Raw genomic sequence first — 21,149 nt, 5'->3', positions numbered from 1 at the left:
TCGACAAGCTGTGCGCGACCTCCACCAAGCTTAACCCTGAGAAATGCGTTTTCGGTGTGTCGGCGGGTAAGCTCCTTGGTTTCCTGGTCTCCCACCGTGGGATCGAAACCAACCCGGATAAGATCCGAGCGATCGAGGCAATGAGACCCCCTGCACGCCTCAAGGACGTACAGAGGCTGGCGGGGTCCCTTGCAGCTCTCAGCCGCGTCTTTTCGAGGCTGGCAGAGAGGGCGCTACCCTTCTTCAAACTGATGAGGGGGTCCGGTCCATTCGCATGGACTGAAGAGGCAGAACAAGCCTTTTAGGAGATGAAGCAGTACCTCACTTCCTTGCCGGTCCTGGTTGCACCGGACCCAGGTGAGACACTGTTTCTTTATCTTGCAGCAACGACTGAAGTAATCAGCATGGTGCTGGTTGCTGAGAGGTCCGAGCAGCTCCAGCAGGGGGGCCCTGCGGTTTCCCTCGCTGGGGAAGGAGGTCCGGCCTCCACCAGTGAGTCAACCGGCCCAGCTTCGGGGGGTCCGGTCGGGTCCCGACCCGAGAAAACACCAAGCGACTTGGGGGCCAGCGAGTCCCCAGCACAAGAGGAAGGACCAGGTTCGACAGGCAAAGTCAAGACCGTCCAGAAGCCGGTCTATTACGTCAGCGAGGTCCTTCATGAGGTAAAGGCCAGGTATCCTGAGACGCATAAGCTTCTTTATGCTATACTTATTGCGTCCAGGAAACTCCGTCATTATTTTCAGGCTCACAAAATTGTGGTGGTGACCTCCTACCCATTGAGGGCCATTCTCCACAATTCCAACGCCACGGGCAATATCGTCAAGTGGGCAGCTTAGCTTGCTGGTTTCCAACTCGACTTCCAGCCGCGTCACGCCATCAAGAGCCAGGTCCTTGCTGATTTTGTTGCGGAATGGACACCAGCACCAAGCGTCCCAGGGGGTCCGGACCACGGGTCGGACCCCCCACGTCAGGAAGCCAGGGCTCCGGTGTTCACCGGACCCCACTGGATGCTCTTCTTCGACAGGTCCGCCCGCAGCAAGAAGGCAGGAGCCGGCGTGGTCCTCATCGACCCACATGGCGAGTAGTTGAAGTACATGGTGCACCTCGACTTCGGGGCCACCAACAATATGGCGGAATATGAGGCCTTAATCTTTCGACTCATGGTGGCTCTGTCCCTGGGGGTCCGGGAGCTCCTGGTCAAAGGAGACTCCCAACTCATCATCAGGCAGATCCGGGGGGAGTGTTGCTGCAACAAGCCCCAGCTCGCAGCCTACCTCATGCATGTGAGGAGGCTGGAGGCGGACTTCGATATGCTGGAACTGCAACATGTTCCACGTGAAGGCAACTCAGCAGCTGATGCACTTTCCGCGAGCGCATCGACTCAGGCACCCGTGCCGGAGGGCGTTTTCCAAAGACGTCTGCTGAAGCCTTCCGCCCAACCTGCCGAACTGGGCGAAGGGGATCGGACTAGCACCTCGAAGCTAGCGGCCCCGGCGGCGCTCCATCCGTGGAGCCCGCCAAGGGTTGTGTGCTCCCTTGAGGGTCCCGAAGACCTCAGGGAGCCACGCCCAGTTTCTCAGGAAGGTCCCGATGCATGGATCTCCAAGGTCCGGGACTACCTGAAAGATAATTTCCTTCCTGAAGACCAAGCATCTGTTGAGCACATAGTTCGAATGGCTAAGCGTTACGCGGTGGCAGAAGGGGATCTCTACCGCCATGGCGCCAACGGCATTCTCATGCGGTGCATCACCCAGGAAGAGGGCCGCGACTTGCTCGCGGAGATCCATGGAGGCGAGTGCGGAAGTCATTCTTCATCCCGCACGCTGGTCGGTAAGGCCTTCCGGCATGGTTTTTACTGGCCGACATCGCTCCAGGATGCAGCTGAGTTGGTAAGGTCCTGCAACGCATGCCAGTTCCATGCAAAGCAAATACACACTCCGGCTCAGACACTGCAGATGATTCCTCCCTCTTGGCCCTTTGCTTATGGAGGTTGGATATCTTGGGACCTTTCCCTAGGACCATTGGCGGGTACCGGTACCTATACGTCGCCATTGATAAATTCACCAAGTGGCCGGAAGCAACCCCGGTGGTCAACATCACCACGGGTCGCCACCATGTCCGCTGCTTCCTGCACACTTTCCTGTGCAGCGGCCGCCGTCGCCGGGACCGGACTGACCAAAATTGGAGTTAGCGGGCAGGAGAGGTCGTGGCTCCGAAGGCAGGTAAGGATGTACTCCGCCATCCCTCGGGCGATCGCCCGCTCCTCTGTCTCCAGGAGGTCGAAGATGGCAGCCTCCATGTGTCGAAGTTGCTCGGCGGTGGAATCCAGCGCCGGGAGGATAGCTCCGAGTGAGGGTGGGGTCTCCATGACCTGGATGGGACTTAGCCCAAGTGCATCTAGTGTGGGGTTCACTTCACCGACCCACCTCACGATTCGACCGATGCTGGCGCTCCGCTCCGCCAGGAACTCCTCCACCTTGGCCCCCCGGGACCTTGGCTGGCGCGCTACTGGCGGTTGGGGGAGGCACCGGGGATGTGAATCCCGCGATTGGGGTCGCCTCCCAGCTGCCGAACCGCCAGGCCACCCTCGTCGAGGGTCGGCATCGACGCCAGGACTGACGACCGCAACGCCTCATCCTCGCACAGGGCCTTGACCCCGCTCGGGAGGACCAGGGCCTCTGGGCTGAACGCGTCGCTGGTCATTCCCCAGATCGCGACCTCCAGCTCCGCCCTGGTGAAGTCGGTGCCAGGCCCGTGCGCGATCCTGCAGCAGTCGTTTGACCCGTGTACATGTAGGCCATCCTGGTCCGCTGCTGCAGGGGAGCGATTCGCCGCTTCAGGAAGTCGCCCGGCACCATCATGGATGTCAGGCCACCCCTCGCCAGCTCCTTAACCCGATTCAGGACTGGAACGAGCTCCTCCGGGATCGACGGCTTGGCCTTCCAGGTGCTCCGGTCACTCTGAGGCCCCTCTATTGGTAGCTCCAGGCGGTCGTGGGGGTCGGCCTCGGCGATGACCTAGCCTTCACGCCAGTCCTCCCACTTGGAGCTGGAGAAGGCGCTGATGTAGGAGTTCGCCATCCCATGCCGGAGCTGGAAGTAGTAAGCACCGACCTCGCGCTTGCTCCTCCCAGTCCCGACCAAGGCATAAAAATGCCTGAAGATGGTGGTGCAGGGGCGGACCCCCACGAACATCTCCATGAAGTGGGAGAAGACCGCCACGAGGAGGACAGAGTGGGGGGTGAGGTGATGAAGTTGGAGGCCGAACTCCTCCAGGAGCAGGAGGAAGAAGGAGGAGATCGGAGGCACCAACCCGCACATGGCGTATGAGTTGAAGAGGATGAACTCCCCCGCGGCAAGGTCGCGGAGGGGGATTTTGCCGGCCCTAATCTTCCTGGAGTGTTCCGGCGCGGTCCATCCCACAAGGCAGCGCACCAGGTCCAGCTGGGTCTGGCTCTGGAAGCGGCGTGGAAAAGGGAGCGAAGACATGGTGATGGACGTTGCGATTGCAAGGGATGGATCGCAAGGGAGCAGGAAGGAGAAGGGATGCCGAGCGCAAGGAAGCTGAATGCAAATGTGCATGCGGAGATGAAGGGGCACTGCAGCGTCTGCTGAAGGCAAGAGCGAAAAGGTAGCCGGTCTCTCCGGAGCCTACCTTTTATCTAAAAGTTGGTGCCCTCTCGAGCTCCGTGGCGATCGAGGAGAAGCCGAACGGCTGCCTGCACCAGGCCTCCTCCTCTCACGCTCAATGATCGGTGGGTCCGGACCTGCCAGTCAAAGGAGTGGCCGCTGGAGGCAGGGGGGAAAGGCGGAATCCGAACCGCCCGAGCCGCGGGGCGGGCTCGAATAAGACAAGAATCTAAACCACCTGACGCGCACGGCGCAGGCGGAGGACGGGCCGCTCGAGGATCCCGCTAAGGGGGAAAAGACATTCATGCCCTTTCCCGGTGGGAGTAAGCTGTCCACCCGGCGCAACGCTGGGATATGGCCCCACCTGCGGGTTTGTTCCTCACCTGAGGTGGGCCCGGAGGCCTCTGTCGGTACATACGGACAGGGGTACCTCCTGCTAGGGTGTACAGACCCTTAGCGTCCCGTTATCCGTAACCCCCCTCCTCGTCCTCTGGGTGACGTGGCATACGGTCCAGGCCTGACAGCTGGGATCATGGTCTCCGGATCTTCCCCGTGCTCTTGTAGGTCCGGGGCCTCCACATGCCCATTAGGGCAGGAGTGCTCTCGGGTGGCCTTCGCGGACCCGGACTCCTCAGGGAGGTCCGGGGCCGCCACGTGTGGGGGCCAGGCCTCCACGGGCCTGACCGCTCCGACCGGCCTCGGGGGCCCGGACCCCTCTCCCCAGGAAGGGGTCCGGTGCCACCACGTGCCGCCTCCATGTTCGGAGCGGGGCTGGCGCTGCCACGTGCCTGTAGCAGAAGGCGGGGCTCCAGCCCAACTACCGCATTAAATGCGGGTAGGTGGGCTGGGGGCGTCCAAGTTAAAAGTATGGCCTGCCACTGACACACGGGGCAGGTAGGCTGACATCATGGTAAGCCCGCCTATTTCCAAGGCGGCGCGTTGTATCACCGTATAGTGTGCACAAGCGGCGTACAGTCCCATCACGGCGCCGCGCGCGTGGGTGATGATGGCCTGCAACAGGAGCGCCAAGGCGTGCGCTGCCACAGTGCGCGTGGAGGCAACGGTGCGGCGGGTCAGCACGGCTCCTACGCTTGACAAAGGGCTCTAGCCCAACAGTGGTAGCACGTCTTCCACTGTACGTAACACTGACAGCAGGCACTATGCCGGCAAGGCGGCACAAAACCATATCGAGGCTGTGGATACGCACATCAACTTCCCAACCGTGAAGACTACAGTGAGGAGCTGGAGATCTCCATATCTCATAGAACAGGCTCCTGTTGGCCGGGCCCACCTGTCGGGGCCCCGCGCAGTGTAAGCACTCCCCTTGGACTATAAAAGGGAGAGTGCACCCGTTAGAACAGGAGCTAAGTTCAAGCTAAGTTGCATCCAGGCATACACAATCAATGCAACTCCCAAGTGGACGTAGAGTGTTACGCTCCGGCGGCCCGAACCACTCTAAAATCCTCGTGTCATTCCTGTGTTCATCCACCCATCGATCAAGTGCTCCTAAGTCTCCTCCAAATCCATCCTGAACTAGGATTAGGCGGGTGCATTCCGCCACCCGGCTGGGGATTTCCTCCGACAGTTTGTATCGTCTACTTCAAGTTGGAGAAGGACCAGCCAGCATCTATCGAATGGTGCCCATCCCCGCCGACTACTCAGACTTCATCAACAACTCCAATCTTGGTAGGGCGGGCCAGGGCATCGCAAGGGCACGAGTCCTCCAAGCTACCCGGCTCAGCTCACCCTTTTTGCGCCTCCATCTTGGTAGGGCGGGTCAGGGCATCGGAAGGGCAGGAGTCCTCCAAGCTACCCGGGTCAGCCCACCCTTTTTGCGCCTCCATCTTGGTAGGGCGAGCCAGGGCATCGGAAGGGCAGGAGTCCTCGAACCTACCCGGCTCAGCCCACCCTTTTTGCGCCTCCACGCGGGCCTTGGCATCGGAAGGGCGCAAGTCCTCCAAGCTACCCGACCTACCCCACCTTTCTTCGTCTACGACTTGGTTGGGCGAGCCTGGGCATAGGAAGGGCATGAGTCCTCTAAGGTACCCGGCTCAGCCCATCTTTTTTGCACTACAACCTTGGAAGGGCAGGCCATGGTATCGGAAGGGCATGGAGCCCTCCAAGCTACCCAGCTTAGCCCACCTTTTTGCGTCGGCAACCCCGACAACTTATCGGGCCTAGCACCGCTCCAAGCAGGCATGACCTTCGACTCCTCGATGACTACTTCGCCATCGCCAGGGTACTCGGCGACCCACTGACGACTACTGCGACTACTCAACTAGCCGGAAACAGGACTCACACCACTAGTGACAGTCAGAATTGATTCCGACTAGTCGGGATCTTCAACAAACCGGTGCAGCTTCATCAACAAGTGACACGGCTTCATCGACAACCACTAACGAATCAAGATCGCCAATCACCCACGAAAAGACTGCAACCCTATTCAAGGAGGTTTTACGGAGATCTTTAGGGAATTTGTTTAACCATTGTCTCGAGTTTCATCTCGACACAAGGGGTTTTTTCCCAAAGAATTCGTTCAACCACTCGGTTAGGGGAACAAGGAGTTTATGCTAAACAGGATATGTCCGTTCATCCTTGCTTCAGTGCCGTGCAACTTGTCTTGGCCCGCCCAAGGTATTCGTTCGGGCTAGTCGAGATATCTTCGCATGGCAACTCATGACTTGTCTTGGCCCGCCGAAGGAGCTCCTTTGGGCTAGCTAAATCATCCTTGCTCAACGACTACTTCTGTAACAACGCATGTACAGAATTGCGTTGTCCTTCCCTTTGGGCCAACCGAAACTTGTCACATAGGATGTAGGGTATTATGCTCTCAGCAGTCCGAACCTGTCTAAAACCTTGCGTTCCTTTGTACCTTCGAGTTCCTTATCTCGGCGACACCCTATCTACAAACTTACCACCTCGGGAGTATCCCTCGGTGGGCGTGGCGGTAAAACACCGATAGTATGAGATAATAAACTGCATAAAAATTGTTCTTACCTAAATTAACTAAAGAACATGATTAAGGATTGGATTGCCCAAAGGATTTCTATGTTCTGCAGAACTGACTATTTGCCAAGAAAGGACTATCATAAATGTTTATAGATCAGTTAAAAACTACACTCTTCAGTAGGTTTGCCAGCTTTGTGAAATTTTTTTAAGGATTCTGCAGGATAAGAAAACATGGGGACTTATCTGGGCGTAGATAACCCTGACACTAGAAGCACTCGAAGAAGAAAATATCTGAACCATCTGTGCAAAGATGGAACGAATTCAGACAAATTATAGATATATAGGATGAGAAACCATAATGAGGACGTAGATCAACAACACAATCTACAAGCATATGCGGCCCATTACCTGGGAGCTTGAGCACGAAGAAAGGGGCCCCACGAACTGGTCTGCTCAGTATTTTGTATGAAAGGTATGCCCTAGTTGATGGTCTGCGCAAAATAAATTAGAAGCAGTACATCCTCAATGATTTTGTCTAGCAAGTTAAGGTTTCTTCTCAAAACTGCAACAGAGGGAACATATTGAAGTAATTGAAACTAAAATAATATGAAACTAATGTCGCAAAAAAAGACCACTAAATCTGAATTTGCTACACAACATCTTTTACAGCAAGTTCATAAAGCTATAATTATTAGTACCATTTACACAGTTCTATATTTTAAGAACGTCTATTCTATTATCTCAAATAGTATTTAAAAAATTCTACAAAAATATATTTTAAGGATGTCTTTTCTATTATAGCTCACATCCTAAAAATGGATAAAAAGTTCAAATGTTTGTTACGGACAATTAAAACTTCTATTTACAACCGCATTATACAATAATGATAATGATACCTAAAACTTCTTCGAAAATTCTGTAAATTGATATTGACTCATTTCATGTATGTATAAGCTTGACATAAAAGTTTCAAAGAATTTTAATAAAGTTGGACTATACTTTGTTCATTTAAGTACATCACTCACTTAGTTTCATATAACTTAAGTCAATCATGGATATTTACACACCTCAAAATACTTTTGAACTCAAATGCTCCTCATATTTGGACATAACCTGATGTTTACCTTAATATTAAAAATAATGAAGCTACATTAGCAATTTCTGTAGAAAAAATGATTTTAAATTTTCTACTTTTATGGATAAAACATGTCTTACAAAAAAAAGATCTGATAATAGTAATTAGATACAAACAAACGACACTAAATGAAAGATCATGATTTTAGATAAATTCAGAAAAAAGAATAGTCAAATTTGGAGTTCTTAAGAGGGAGAAATACTTCTTACAAATTTCAAGTCCAGATTAAAAAGAGAAAAGATGAACTATTTTTGTGTTCTTCATCTTCATTCCAGATGGCTGTAGATCTGTTAATATAATATACTTCACCGTCAACTTCAAAAAACAACCTGCAGCGTAGTGGTGCGCTTGCTTGCTGGGAATACGCAGGTCGCTGGTTGGAATCAAGCATGAGCGTATTTGCTCCTATTTTTTCCCATTTTAGCTCCGCCACGTGTTATAGATTTAGACAGGGTTTTAACGCTTCAAGGTGACGCGCATGAAGTAGTAGCGCAATGGTTAATCCATTGCTTCAAGGCTGCCGTGTGGGTTCGACCTCCTCCGATTGCGCCTTTTTTTTTCATTTTTTGTCAGATGCCAGCTACAGTTTCGGCCCATTTTTTCCCCAAGCATGGCCATGGGAAGCCGATTTTTTTCGACTCTTCCCAGCACCATTTTTTTATCTTTACCGGCCAATAATGGGCTGAGGATCAAAGCTAAAAACTCATAGTGCCCAAACTCAACTTAAACAAGTTAGTAGGGCAGTGGTAAGGCGCTCAGGTTACTACATATCCATGACGAAAAAATAGCAATCGTGATAGATGGTGCACCGTTAGTGACATTTTCTAAACTCGTCACGAAAAATTCGTCATAGATTAAAGGTTTTCTTGTAGTGTCTATCCATGAGATAGGAATGAAAGTTACCTCCTGATCAGATCAGGGCTCGCGCACACAACCCCCCAATCGGAGCAAGCGCTCTGGACAATGCTTCCTGAGACCCCAAGAGGATGCATCTTTCCAATGTGTATCTGGATGATTCGTTTGGCCAAGCACATTAGGTGACGGTGCCACTCTTTGGAGCATCTGGAGCTTTCGAGTGTGACATCCGTGAGATCACCTCTCCTTCACTCAAGAACTTGATCCTTTTTTTATGGCAAGAACTTGATCCTGGAAGGCTGTGACTGCACCCAGTTTCCTGCAATTACATCGCCCAAGCTCAAGAGCTTGGTTATTGACGGAGGCCGCATTACATGTGACAGCCCCCTTGTCATTGTGGGCGCTGCTGTTGCTTATCGGAGTGTGCAGGTGAAGTTCATCTCAATGAGATGCCATCACTTGCCAAAGCATCGATTCTCTGTATACACTAGGGAACCTTAAAATTTCCCGACGTGACGCCGCCGAGTGTCTACCTTCGGGAAAGTTTGTCCCGAGTGTTTTAATCATGGCCCCAAGTGTTCTTGACACTAGGGAACTTCACATATTCTGGTAGTGCTCGGCATTGATTACTGCAAACTTGGGGACAGTATCTCTAATGTGATCAGCTTAGAGTTGAAACGCTTTGTGGCAGTGGTACAGTTTTCTCTATCGTTGCTGATGTATCTTGTTCACATTTTTCTTGTTGCGGTGGCTTTCTGATGTGCTTCTGGCTATCAGTTAGGAATCCATGGTGTTAGCAATTCAACTCTTAGCAGCAATATTAAATTGCAGCCATTAGGTGATGAGATAGATCCTACTCTTAGCAGCAATATTAAAAAGAACATTCACTTAGCATAACTGATCTAATTGCAGCCATACTCTCAACAATTATGCCTAAATATACAGATATTTATTTGATCGCCACTAAAGTCTTGTCCATTCTTCCATTGGCTGAGATGAAGCCATCTTAAGTACTCGTAACAAAATTTTGCTAGTTGCTGATCAATAAGATCAAGTCAATAACAGGTAGCCTATCACAACCATGCACCATCTTAATTACCCTTCAATGTAGATAAGTCATGCATATTTGTAGGCAACCAAAAGAAGTTCTCTTGTTCAACTCTATGGACCAATGCTTATAGTTGACTAGATAAATATAATGATTTTATTTAAGATAACAGGGACATCATAAAGAAATGCTCTCATTAGGTAAATGACCTCACAAACACTATCATATAGCTATATGTGCACTCATCCCATTCGTTGCTAGACCGGCCAGCAAAAAAAAACAATGAAGACAACAGCAGATCAAACATGGAATGAAACTACCAACATATGAGTAAATGTAGCCAATATTTTGAACCTAGAACCGTGTTTATTACAACTCAAGCGGATAATAAAAAAGAAGAGAATGGCTAAGCGTCACATGTTTGGCATCTAGAATCAATGCGAACTATCAGTAAATGGCTAAATTATTGTACAATATTGTAATAAAAAGCACTAAACTTGTCTTTGTAAGTAAGAATAATCAGGTGCAAGCTTATTTGAACATATGGCAAAATATCTTTACATTAGTTCTGCCCACATCATACATGGATGAACTGTTCTGGAAGCTGAGCTCATTGTAAATATTCAAGTACAGATGAGAATGACAGACTAGCAGCTTCTATAACAAACGAAATTTGGGTACGGTTGCTTCGTGCTCTGGGTTTGCTCAACATGGTACCTACATCTGATTCGGGGATAGTTGAGTGGTGGTTGAGAGCTCACGTTAAAAATAATACCAAAGCGCTACCGCAAGGTATTTGACTCTCTAATGCTTTTGATATCTTGGGATGATTTGGAAGGAGAAGAATCAGTGGGTATCCAATAGAGTAACTGCAATGCTGGTCTTGCTGTTCTAGCGGATCAGAGAGGAGGGCCAGCAGTGGACTTTGGCAGGGAATCATCATCTTGAGTTGCTAACCACGCTTCTATGACTTACAGACTTAATTTGCGGTTCGTTCTTATGTTGTGCTAATCTTTTCTTATGTAATACTTTGCTTTGAACACTCATGATCTTTTTTTACTAGCTCGGATTGGATCATTATGTACAGTCACATCATTCTTCTTCCTTTTAATGAAATACTCAATGCCAAGGCACATTTGCGTAAAAATTACTTTCTTGAAAATAAGTTTCTTGAAAAGCTTCTATATGCGTGCAAACAGCCTCTTTATGATATAATTGATAAAATACTTTCTTGAAAATAAGTCACTAGTAAAGCTCACTTGCTACATTTTGCATGTTTCTAACCCCACACTGGTATTATTGATGGCACTTCCTTAAAGTAGCTGCTGCAGTTTCTTGCATTGGTTTAGCGCTACATGGCTATGTCATAATAATGATATTTCTTTACGATGCAATAACCATAATGTTGTTTACAGGCGGAAGATTGCCAATCCTTATTTTTTTTTAATGTCTACCAATTGGCTTGCAATATGTATCCCTCTTGCACCATGGAAGCATCAAGCATATATAGATGATATGGTAGCCCAGTCAGCATATTAAATAATATGTGAATCCTGCCTATGTACGTTGGCAGCATATTAAATAATATATATAGCTTTCATTGGTGGCTCTATCTTGGATGCTATGTTGTGATTCTGCTATCATGGCAACCAGTTTATTTAAAATAAAAGCGATACGTGATCATCTATCATACACATTCCTTTGCCATCAGTTGTAGATGTGGAATTGTACCAACCCCGGTGATGTCTTGAGTTTACACGGAAAGTGTCATATCAAGGCATGTACTTCGAAATTCATTAATTGTAACACCCACACACCATCATCTATTTTCCCTATAAATAGGAGCAGTGCGGTTCTCCTCTCTTCATCAGTCCCAATAACACAAGCCATTTCTTTGTGTTTTGCAAGAAAGCTAGAAAGAAATGGGAAACAAGGGTCTTAAGAGTGTAATCATGTGTGTGCTGATACTAGGGATAATCTTGCAAGTAGAGGGCAAGACTTGCTGCAAGAACACCTTGGCAAGAAGCTGCTACATCGTATGTCGTCTGAGGTTTCCCTCGTCAGTCTGTGCACTAACATGTCGCTGTAAAATCATAAAAGGAACTAAATGCCCACCTGGCTACCCTAAATTGAACCTTCTCCCAAACTCCGGTAAAGAGAAAACACACTATTTCCATCCTGTTTGTTTATTATTTCTCATTGGAGAAGAACTTATTTACATACTAGCTGCTTAATTGTTTGGCAGGTGAACCAGATGCCACTGAGTACTGCAACTTGGGATGTGTGTCTTCTATGTGCAACACCATGAACAACGGTAAATTCATTTAGGATAATTTTAATTATTTTCTTGAAAACTGAAAAGATTTGTTGTTAAGACATACTATACCATTATTGCTCCAGAATTTGTCGGCGAAGAGATTAAGATCGACATGGAACGCTGCAGTGATGCATGTGACCGTTTCTGCAATGGGGATGCCGGCATCGCGTCCGTTGCTGCGTAATCATGCATGTGCATGCCATGTGATTTGTTGTTGAAGGCTAAGGTCTCATCATGATGGATGGTATTCCACAAAAAGGGTCACATGGGTCAGATCCAAACCAGTGTGTCATCTTATATATGTATGTGTGTGCTCTTTTTTTTTTCTTTGTTACAATAAAGGTAACCACACGATCAGTACACGATGGATGCCATGTTCCTACCTGTATGTGCTCATCTCTATCGAGATGTATATGTGTACCCTTGGCCAGTTAATATATTCACTATAAATTATATAGTTTTGTGTTGCTTTTAAGTTTTATTTGTTTATTGTAGACTTATGTTTATTTTTCTTTTTTTATTTTTCTGGAGTTGTGTGCTTAATTTTTCTGTTGTGGAATTCGATCGAGGCCTATATAAATGCTGTAACTCCTTTTTAACATTCAACTTCTGGGTCATCACATTATAACCATAAAGTCTTTCGGGGAATTCTTGCCAACCAGCACATGAACTAGAAATGAAATGCACATACGCCGCAGTTGAGTGTTGTATGACCTTATCAGTAGCATGAAGCTTGGATCACACCCTTTTTTATGGCATTCTCAGAGAGCAATTCACTGTTAAGTTTTCTCTCCTGCAATGGCTACTACAGCCCTGAAATTAATCATCCCTGGTAAAACCTAATTACTTCGTAAGCCACCTACCAACAAGTCCAAATCTCCCCGCAATCCTTCCTCCTAATTAATAATGGCGACTCCAGATAGAGAGCATTCTGCGGCTCCTAATTAAATCCCTGAAACCATAGAGAAAAATATTGGTGCACTGGAGGAGCATGGCGAGGTCCCTTCCCCTGTAGAGAGCTCTGAATGGGGAAGTAACTCAAACGTCCTGTTCGTAATATCTATCGATTCCATTTGGTGCTTTGATCTTATGTTGTCCAGCATTTCGTTTTAATTGTTCACAGATTTGAATAAATCTCATTTTTCGTTTTCATTATTACAACCTCTGTGAATCGACCACTTGTATGCCACTACTGTACTTCAGCAGTTTCTCGTAATATTTGTAAAGGAGGGCAGTGAGGCATGGCGCATCTGACCTTGCGCATTATACGTAACGGTTGACATAAAGCAAGGTTGCAGAAGAGGGATTAATCTTGTTCATATATAGAGAGGTGAGCACACACCTTTCAACTAGTATTTTTGTGCTGAGCTTCTGACTTCATTCTATACTCCGACATTCATTAGTCTGCGATCAGAAACACAAAGGTTAATGAATCTATTATTTATTTTATTTTAGCATGCACTTTAAATTAATGGTGATATATATTCAGCAATATAGCCAAGCTTCTCACCAGTTAGAGCATATATTGGACTCCGGTAGTCGTTAAAACTCCCCGACTTGCGACTTGCAACCCGTGCTTGAAGCATGGTACCTTCTTATATTTGTACGAAGTCCTTGGTGGGTCGTCTCCCCCTTTGTCAATTTTTTTTTTGAAGTGTTGTTCCTTATCATTATTAATTGAACACATAACTGGGATATGCCAGAGCATATTCTGAATTCCAAATGCCATGTGCTTTCTTTGGCACTATTTTTCAAAACTGTTTGATCTTGATATAGCCTGCTAACTAAAAGTTGTCTCTCCGCTACATTCGGTAAAATTATGCTTTTAAGAATATGTGATGGCTAGCATATGACTTGCAAGCACTGTCCATGCAATATTTATTTGAATAGCCAAATAAAAACATTGGAGCTTTCTAGTCATTGTAGAATTTCCAACTGAATGCCATTTTTTACTAGTTAACAATAGCATAAACACATATGGTGATATGGACAAATTTCTGCATCTTATTACATTATGCAGGTGTCGCCAAAGGACAGTCTAGACATCTTTGTAGCAGGGAAAAAAATCTGTGACACTGAAAGTGCATCTAGGTCGTTAATGGATTTTGGTGAATTGAATGACACCATGAATTGATTGTTATATCAATATAATATTTGTGATAAAAGATATTGAAAGTAAAGATAAAGGTCTCATATGACAAGACTTGTGATTAGACTATGATTAAAATGATGATATTGATAAGCAATAAATACAGTCACGTGTTTGATGACAACTATTTATTCTCATATCCAAATGAACCTTGTTGACAAAATCATAGCACTAGAAGGGAATTTCTTATGAAGAAACGGATAATCTATCAATAGAAGATATAAGTTGCACAGAATTATGAAGAATGGATTTCATGGATGATTTAATTGAGATACAAACTTTTATGGAGCTCCATGTGACGCAACGACGAAGGGCTGGAATCCGGGATAGTGTTTCGAGGGACTAAGCTTGGAGAAGGGCAACGGGTTTGTACCGAGGAACCAACGCTAGGGTGAAGAAACTTTCTTTAGATTCAACTTGAAGAATCTTGATCATGTGTGGTGTTTATATTAGCGAGTATTAATTTTTCTAGAATCATATTGTGAAGATGGTGATTTGAACTAGAAGTGAATTTCATTCAAATATGATGGTTCAAGTCATTAGCTCGAGGAATATGTGCTTAAACAAAAAAAAACAGAACTGATTGCACCCTTCAGGTTGAGATTGATCGAGGCAGGCTTGGTACATTTTTGTGAAGCTCGGATGGTTAAAATGTAATCTACCTTTGATCTTGAGTATAGGCATGCCGTACTATCAAGAGGGATGCATCAGATTGTGTTTTGGTTTAGTCTCGGTGCTCAAGTAACCCAAATGAGTTGAGAGAGATAAAAAACCTCAAGTGCACATTGGTTAGAACTAACAGGGGCAACCCGAAAGTTCTGGGTTTTGCATATACGGCACTAATGGCTAGTTGGTTTGAAAACTCGGAAGTTCCGAGTTGGTGAATTCAGAAGTTCCGGTTTGTCATATAACGGCTAGTTTCTTTGGACCCACCTATTTATACCCTTGAGGGCTCTCCTTGGTGGGCTGCTGTTCCAGTCATTATTCTGTTGTTTGCTGATCGTTCTAAGAAAGCTTGGTAGCCTTGTTAAGCTCTTCCCAACCTCTCTTTGTGAGATTGTGTGATTCTTATAATATCCTTGAGTTGGATTTGAGAGAGTGACTGCTTGAAATCACTAGAGAACACAACAAATCTTGAACACTTGTGTTTGGCCGAAATGGTGTGTCTCGCATTTGTTACTCTTGGAGGTCTTGCCTCCTAGGTTGCCCGGCGAGCTTCCAATCGTGTGGTGAGCCACGGAAAGTTTGTACAAGTTGCACTTCGCCTCCGCAAGGGAAGAAGCAAGCTTAGTGAAGTGGGGAAGTGGTTGGAAGAATACCTGACTCGGTGAAAGTGAGGTGGAATAGACTCACATCCTAAAGAGTTCCTCAATAAAGAGTAGGATTCTTTAGTAATATCTTTGGTAGCAAGTAGTGAATCTGAAACTTCGATAAAACAAATCTTTGTGTTCCCCACTATTTTGTTTCTGATTGCACTAACTGTGATATTTGTGAAATTAGTTGATCTACTTGGTTGGTACTGTTTCTGTGTGCAGGAATTATGTGGATCTGCTCCAGAAACTTCACTGAGCCTACTCTGCATTTGGGTTTGAATTTGTATTCATTTTCTATGTTCACTCTGCTCTGCATAAACCCGAAAGTTTTGGTTTGCAAAATCCGGAAGTTTCGATTTCATCTACTGCCCTGCTCAGATTCGGAAATTCCGGATTTGCAAACCGAAAGTTTCGGGTTTGGCAGATTGTGAATTTTATCTGCTGCTTTGGAGTGAAAATTTATAAATACATCTATTCATCCCCTCTAGGTGACATCACGTTCATTTCAGATACTTTGAAAGTTCAGTGACCAAACAACAGACTGCAACGCATATTCAAATTCAAACTGCAGTAAAGATGCATAACTTGTAGACTAGCGCGTAGACTGGCTCCTCTGAATGCACGAGAGGTCCGCGGCCTCCATCCATCCTGGACAGCTAGTCAATTTGGGCCGGGATCCTGCTCTGAGGTCTCAGCCCACGTTGCTGATCTCGCTCTGTTTCGTAGTGGCCCACATGAGAGACTGATAGCTGTCAGAAGTGTGTGCGCTTGCCGGTCGGCGGTCGCCCTGCGGAAGATGCTTCTTCCCCTCCTGCTGCATTTCGCCAATCTGAGTAGTGGCGGCGGCTGCATCTCGCCAATCTTAGGCGGGGATCGGCGGCGGCTGGAGTGGTCCGGAGCCATCTCTTCAGCTCGGGCAGGAAGGCCTCAACTGCCTGCGCCCCCGTCGCTTTGCCGCGCTGAAGAAGACCGCCATGGCCGCGGCCGCCAAGTGGGCCCGCGACCGGCTCAGCGCCCTGCCGGACGAGCTGCTCCACAGCGTCCTCTCCTTCCTCCCAGCGCAGGAGGTCGTGCGGACCACCGTGCTGTCCAAGAGGTGGACGGATCTGTGGCGTTCGGTGCCTCGCATAATCCTCGACTTCTTTAATTTCCGAAGGGGCTCCAGAGAGGACTGGACAAAGGGCTGGAAAAGGATGGAGGATTTCACCAACAACATCCTCATGTTACACAGAGCTCCCCGCCTGGATGCGTTCCGGTTGAATGCTTTTTTCGAACATCACGATGAGCATCGACATCGATCGATGGGTCCTGGTAACCTCCGGATTTTTTTGGAACCTTATAATTGTGTAAAAATATGAGTTTTTAAAAAATTTTCTTATATGTGCTATTAACTGGATCCAAATATAACCGTGGATTCTCTCTGTCTCAAATTCTTAGAAATTCAACTCAAAATTTGAACTAAGGACCATTAAAATGTTAGTGTAAAATAATTTGGAGCTATTTGGATTTTATGCAAACTTGTTTACTCAAATTTAATTTGGTTTTAATTAAAATTGTTTAAACCAAATTGTGCGGAATTTAAATTGATTGGGCCACCAATCAATTTAAATTCAAAAAGGTAATTCCTAACCTAACACTACCTGGAACTGGCCCAGCACAACACCTGGTCCGTGCACCTCAGCCCAGCCCGCACACTCGCCCACCTCGGCCCTGCTTAACCCTAGCCCGAGCCACACGGCCCACACCGGCCCAGCTCGCGCAACCTGACCCGCCGCCGTCGCCCTCACCCTTTCACCAACCAGCCGCTGATAGGTGGGGGCCACCTGTCATCTTTTTCCCCCACCTTGCGACGCCGCCCACGCCTCTACCCCGCTCGCGTCACCTGCTCCGCCCTGTGCCGCACCGCCCCTGCTCCACGACAAAAGTGTGTAACCGCTTGCGCGCCCCTTTCCACCTCACCGGTGACCGCTCCGAGCCCCAAACCCTAGCGCTGCATCGCACGATAGCCGCTACGTACCCCCTCGTGCGCGCCAAGCCCTCCCTGCCAAATCCTCGACGTCCGTGCCCAATCGAGCCCTAGAGCGCCCCTGTAAGAGCTCCCAATCGGCTACTGCCGCAATCCTAGCACCCTATTAGGGTTTCTCCTTTATCCGCCGCCACAACTCGAGGGAGGAGAAGCCGGGAAGGAGAAGAGGAGGAGGAGGAGGAGCTCAAGAAGGACGCCGCCGCTGGAGCTACATTGAGCCTACGCTCATACGTCTACATTGCCGTTGCCGTGCGTCCTGCACGGCCTCGATCCACCTGCACCAGCTCGCCACGACCTTGCCCTCTTCTTCCCCAGACCCGACCGGTAAGCCGCCGCCGCGCCAACCTCCCTCGACCCCCTTTGCTGTCGGCGTGATGCCTAGCGCCACCGATGAACCCGCCGTAGGAATTCCTAGGCCCCCACCCCATGCTGGTTCTCTTGCAAGAGCTAATCGTGCCGCCTCCGTCTCCCACAGCCGACGTCGCCTTCTCGTCGCGAGTTTGGAGTGCCGGTGCCCCGCGCACAGCACGGCCACGCCATGGTCCTAGGATGCCAGGACCCGTGCGCGTGCGTGTGCTCCTAAGCTGCCGGCCAAGGCCGAGCCATGGCTCCATCTTCTGATGGACTGCCACCGCTCTGCCTAGTCGGCGCCATGCCGCAGCCCTGGAGTGTCAGGCGCTGCGATCACACACACACACACAGTGTGCCTTGCCTGACCTCGCCTTGCTTGCCTCGCCGTTGACCTGCCGCCACGGCGCCGCGGCCCTAGACTGCCAGGTGCTCATGAACACGAGCTCGTGCCTAGCCTTGCCAAGGCCGTGCCTTTTGCCCTGTCGCCCGTTCGCCGAGCCACCGCCATCGCGCCATGGTCATGCGGTGGGGACGTCGTGGCCTCGCGCCTGCAGGTGTCACTATGGCATTTCGCCGAGCACCCTACGGGCGGCCATCTTTGACACACCGCTGCACACACATGCACGCACGTACACATAGTTCCCGCACCGGATCTGGGCGCAACCACACCGGATCTAGTGGAGAGGCTGACATGCGGGCCCCACTCGTTAGCGTGCGAGTGAGAGCCGCTGACCCATGGGTCCGCCCTGCAAGAGAGAGAGGGGGGGGGGACAGACCAGTCGGGCCAAAACCAGCCCATCTAGCCGAGCCGGCGTGTCTGGCCGAGCCAGACCTAAGCCGGTCCTCGAAGCCATAGGCCAAGTTGGCCTGTTTAACCAGCCAGCCTACCAAGCCGGCCTGCAGGCCGTGCACCAGCCTGACAGGCCTGGAGCCAAGCCAGCCCGTTGTGCCGAGCCAAGTCGTTGGGCCGGACCGAGCCGGCCCATTGCTTTCAGCCCAAAACCCGAGCCATGTTCCTTTTTCCTTTTTCTTTTTTAGCCCAGCCGGACCTGTGGACCCCACCTATCGGCCTCTGGGTGAGGCTGACCAGTGGGTCCTGCTGATCGCGGACCTCGACCATTGACCGGTCAGTGTTGACCGGTCAACGCTGATGGCAGCAAGGCTGACCCCATAGGGATGTCGTGCTAACGTCATGCTAATGTCAGCATGCCACGTGGCATGCTCTGGTACTGCCACGTGTCACTGCCGAGTATTTTTCTTTTCCGAAATCCTTTTATTAATTTCTGAAAAGATTTTTCCTTAGAAAATTCATAATAAATCAACCGGACCTCCGAAAATTATGAAAATAGTTCTATAATTCTTCTAAAATCATGAACTATCCGTTAGAGTAGGTTTTGATGTAATTTGGATCTTATTTGACTACTCTTGGGTATTTTTGTACTTTGACCCCGATCTTATTCGTAATTATGAATAAGACCCATCAACGAGGAGCCGATCGACGCCCAGGACTACTAGGTCTACCGGAAGAGCCGAGAAGACTACGAGGAGAACCTAGGTTCACGGCCATCTACGATCTGATTACCTATTAGGCATTGCATGCTAGATATGCTCGGTTTACATTCTGTTATTGAGATGAACCTGCATAGTCCATTTATTTGCCTGAATTCCTTTCAAACCTATACACTTGATATATATGAGATGCCTTGGTATACTTGCATGTGTATGTGTAGGAATGGATGGATAGTCTTGGCGTGAGTGGATATACACTTCTGAGGAGTTGGTGATTAGGGCTTTTAGCAGGGAGCAAGCGAACTTAACTCGATCTTTGGATCGAGGGCTTGGAGTGTGTATCTTGGCACACTCTACGGAGCACGTGTGGTGGGTGCATCTTTTGTGGATACTTGGTTGAGGAGTTGGAGGCACCCGTAACACGTGCAGTAGCAGACCACTGCGGTGGATACGCATGTGACAAAGATGCTCGCTCCATCATATGAGGACTGGTTGGGGGTAACTATGATTAGTGGGACTATGTTAAGCGTGCACACAACTTACCCATTATGCGGGTGGGTCTGATCCAGGGCTAGCAGGTGTGGTACCAAGCCGGTAGAAGGATCAAGTATCAGTGCAGGTGGAGGAGGTGCTGACCTCACATCCTCCGAGACGCAAAGGAGGCTTCACAGTCCCGGAGTGACCTTCTACGGGAGGATGCGCCCAAGATCCGGGAAAGCCGGATGGTGCCGTGGCCACTAGTTTCCGTTCTCAGTAGATCAGTGTCCCGTTGTCCAGTTGGATGATCCCTGACTGGCTTCGATTGAAGAGATATGTTGCTTACATTTTTTTTAAAAAAAAAGAGATATGTTGCTTAGAGAGTTATTATAGTTCAAAAACAACTGAAAATAAAATATGGAAGCTTCGGCATGTGACTGGAGATACGAAAATTGAAACACTGGAAAATAGCCATACTGTGACCAAAACAAGGTGAATGATGATGTTGAGATTATGTTTCACTTGTTCTGTAGGCTAAGGGTATTCCCTACTGTTGCGAAAAAGGCAAATCCTGATCATTAAAAGTACTCTGCTCTCTTCATTTGTGCCAACTGCTAAGAATTAGTTCATGCATATATTGCTGAACATATAAATTTCCTTTGTTTTTCCCCTAGAAGAAAACATTTAAGTTTCCTGGCCAAATGGCTCATTTTCACTTCAAGATCAGCTGTTTTGGAAAAATACCACCGGCATGGCTATCTGTCAGTTTCACATTGGCAGATTCCAATGTGCACCTTGTGTATAGAGTTAATTCTCTAAAGCTTTTTACTACTTTTCGCAAGGTAGTCAATTTACTTAACCCTCTGAATGTTGCAAGTTGAATGTTGCAAGTTTTGATTATTTCTTCGCTGTAATGTGCAATCTAACACTCTGTACAGCTTCCTTTATTAGAAATAGCACATCATGTTGTTGTTACAATGTGTTTCTCTTAACCCTGCTGATCCCTTTCTCATGTAAAGAAGCACTGCCCCAGGCCCCTATATTTTTTTAAAAAAATGTTTTAGTATTGAAAAGCATTCTTATTCTAAAAATGATATGCTGGCTACTTAGTTTACGGGACTGCAATAAAGCAAAACCTATATGTTTATCCTTTTTTCCCTGGAATTCTCTACAGATAGTTACCTTGGATGGTTTAACAAATTGTATCTTGATTTCAGGTGTCACAAGTTGTTGAACTGGTTCAATACCCAACACTTGAAAGCCTGAGAAACTTATTCCTGGATTATTGTGATTTACATGATAACTTTGGGTTATGGCATCAGTGCATGCAGAACTCACCTAATTTGGAAAAGCTCACTGTACGGTGTTGCAAGGTATTTCTTTTTATTTTT

General features: G+C 48.1%; 2 protein-coding genes across 2 annotated transcripts in view; both read left to right on the top strand.

The window, feature by feature from the left end:
• Positions 1-21,149, top strand: part of LOC112899565 (beta-hordothionin-like) — a 76,534-nt gene that overhangs the window by 50,709 nt on the left and 4,676 nt on the right. The window lies entirely within an intron of this gene.
• Positions 11,489-12,390, top strand: LOC112899568 (leaf-specific thionin DB4-like). Its single transcript, XM_025968082.1, has 3 exons — positions 11,489-11,767; positions 11,862-11,930; positions 12,017-12,390. The coding sequence occupies exons 1-3, from the start codon at positions 11,539-11,541 to the stop codon at positions 12,115-12,117; spliced, it is 399 nt and encodes a 132-aa protein (XP_025823867.1). The 5' UTR covers positions 11,489-11,538; the 3' UTR covers positions 12,118-12,390.

Source organism: Panicum hallii, chromosome 7, assembly GCF_002211085.1.
Source record: "Panicum hallii strain FIL2 chromosome 7, PHallii_v3.1, whole genome shotgun sequence".
NCBI lineage: Eukaryota > Viridiplantae > Streptophyta > Magnoliopsida > Poales > Poaceae > Panicum > Panicum hallii.
This window is presented reverse-complemented; position numbering and strand designations above follow the sequence as displayed.

Bases quoted from the DNA above. Each gene is read 5' to 3' on its own strand.
- LOC112899568 (XM_025968082.1), top strand. From the start codon at position 11,539: ATGGGAAACAAGGGTCTTAAGAGTGTAATCATGTGTGTGCTGATACTA. The intron at 11,768-11,861 runs GTAAAGAGAAAA...ATTGTTTGGCAG, and splicing joins GAACCTTCTCCCAAACTCCG to GTGAACCAGATGCCACTGAG. The intron at 11,931-12,016 runs GTAAATTCATTT...TTATTGCTCCAG, and splicing joins GTGCAACACCATGAACAACG to AATTTGTCGGCGAAGAGATT.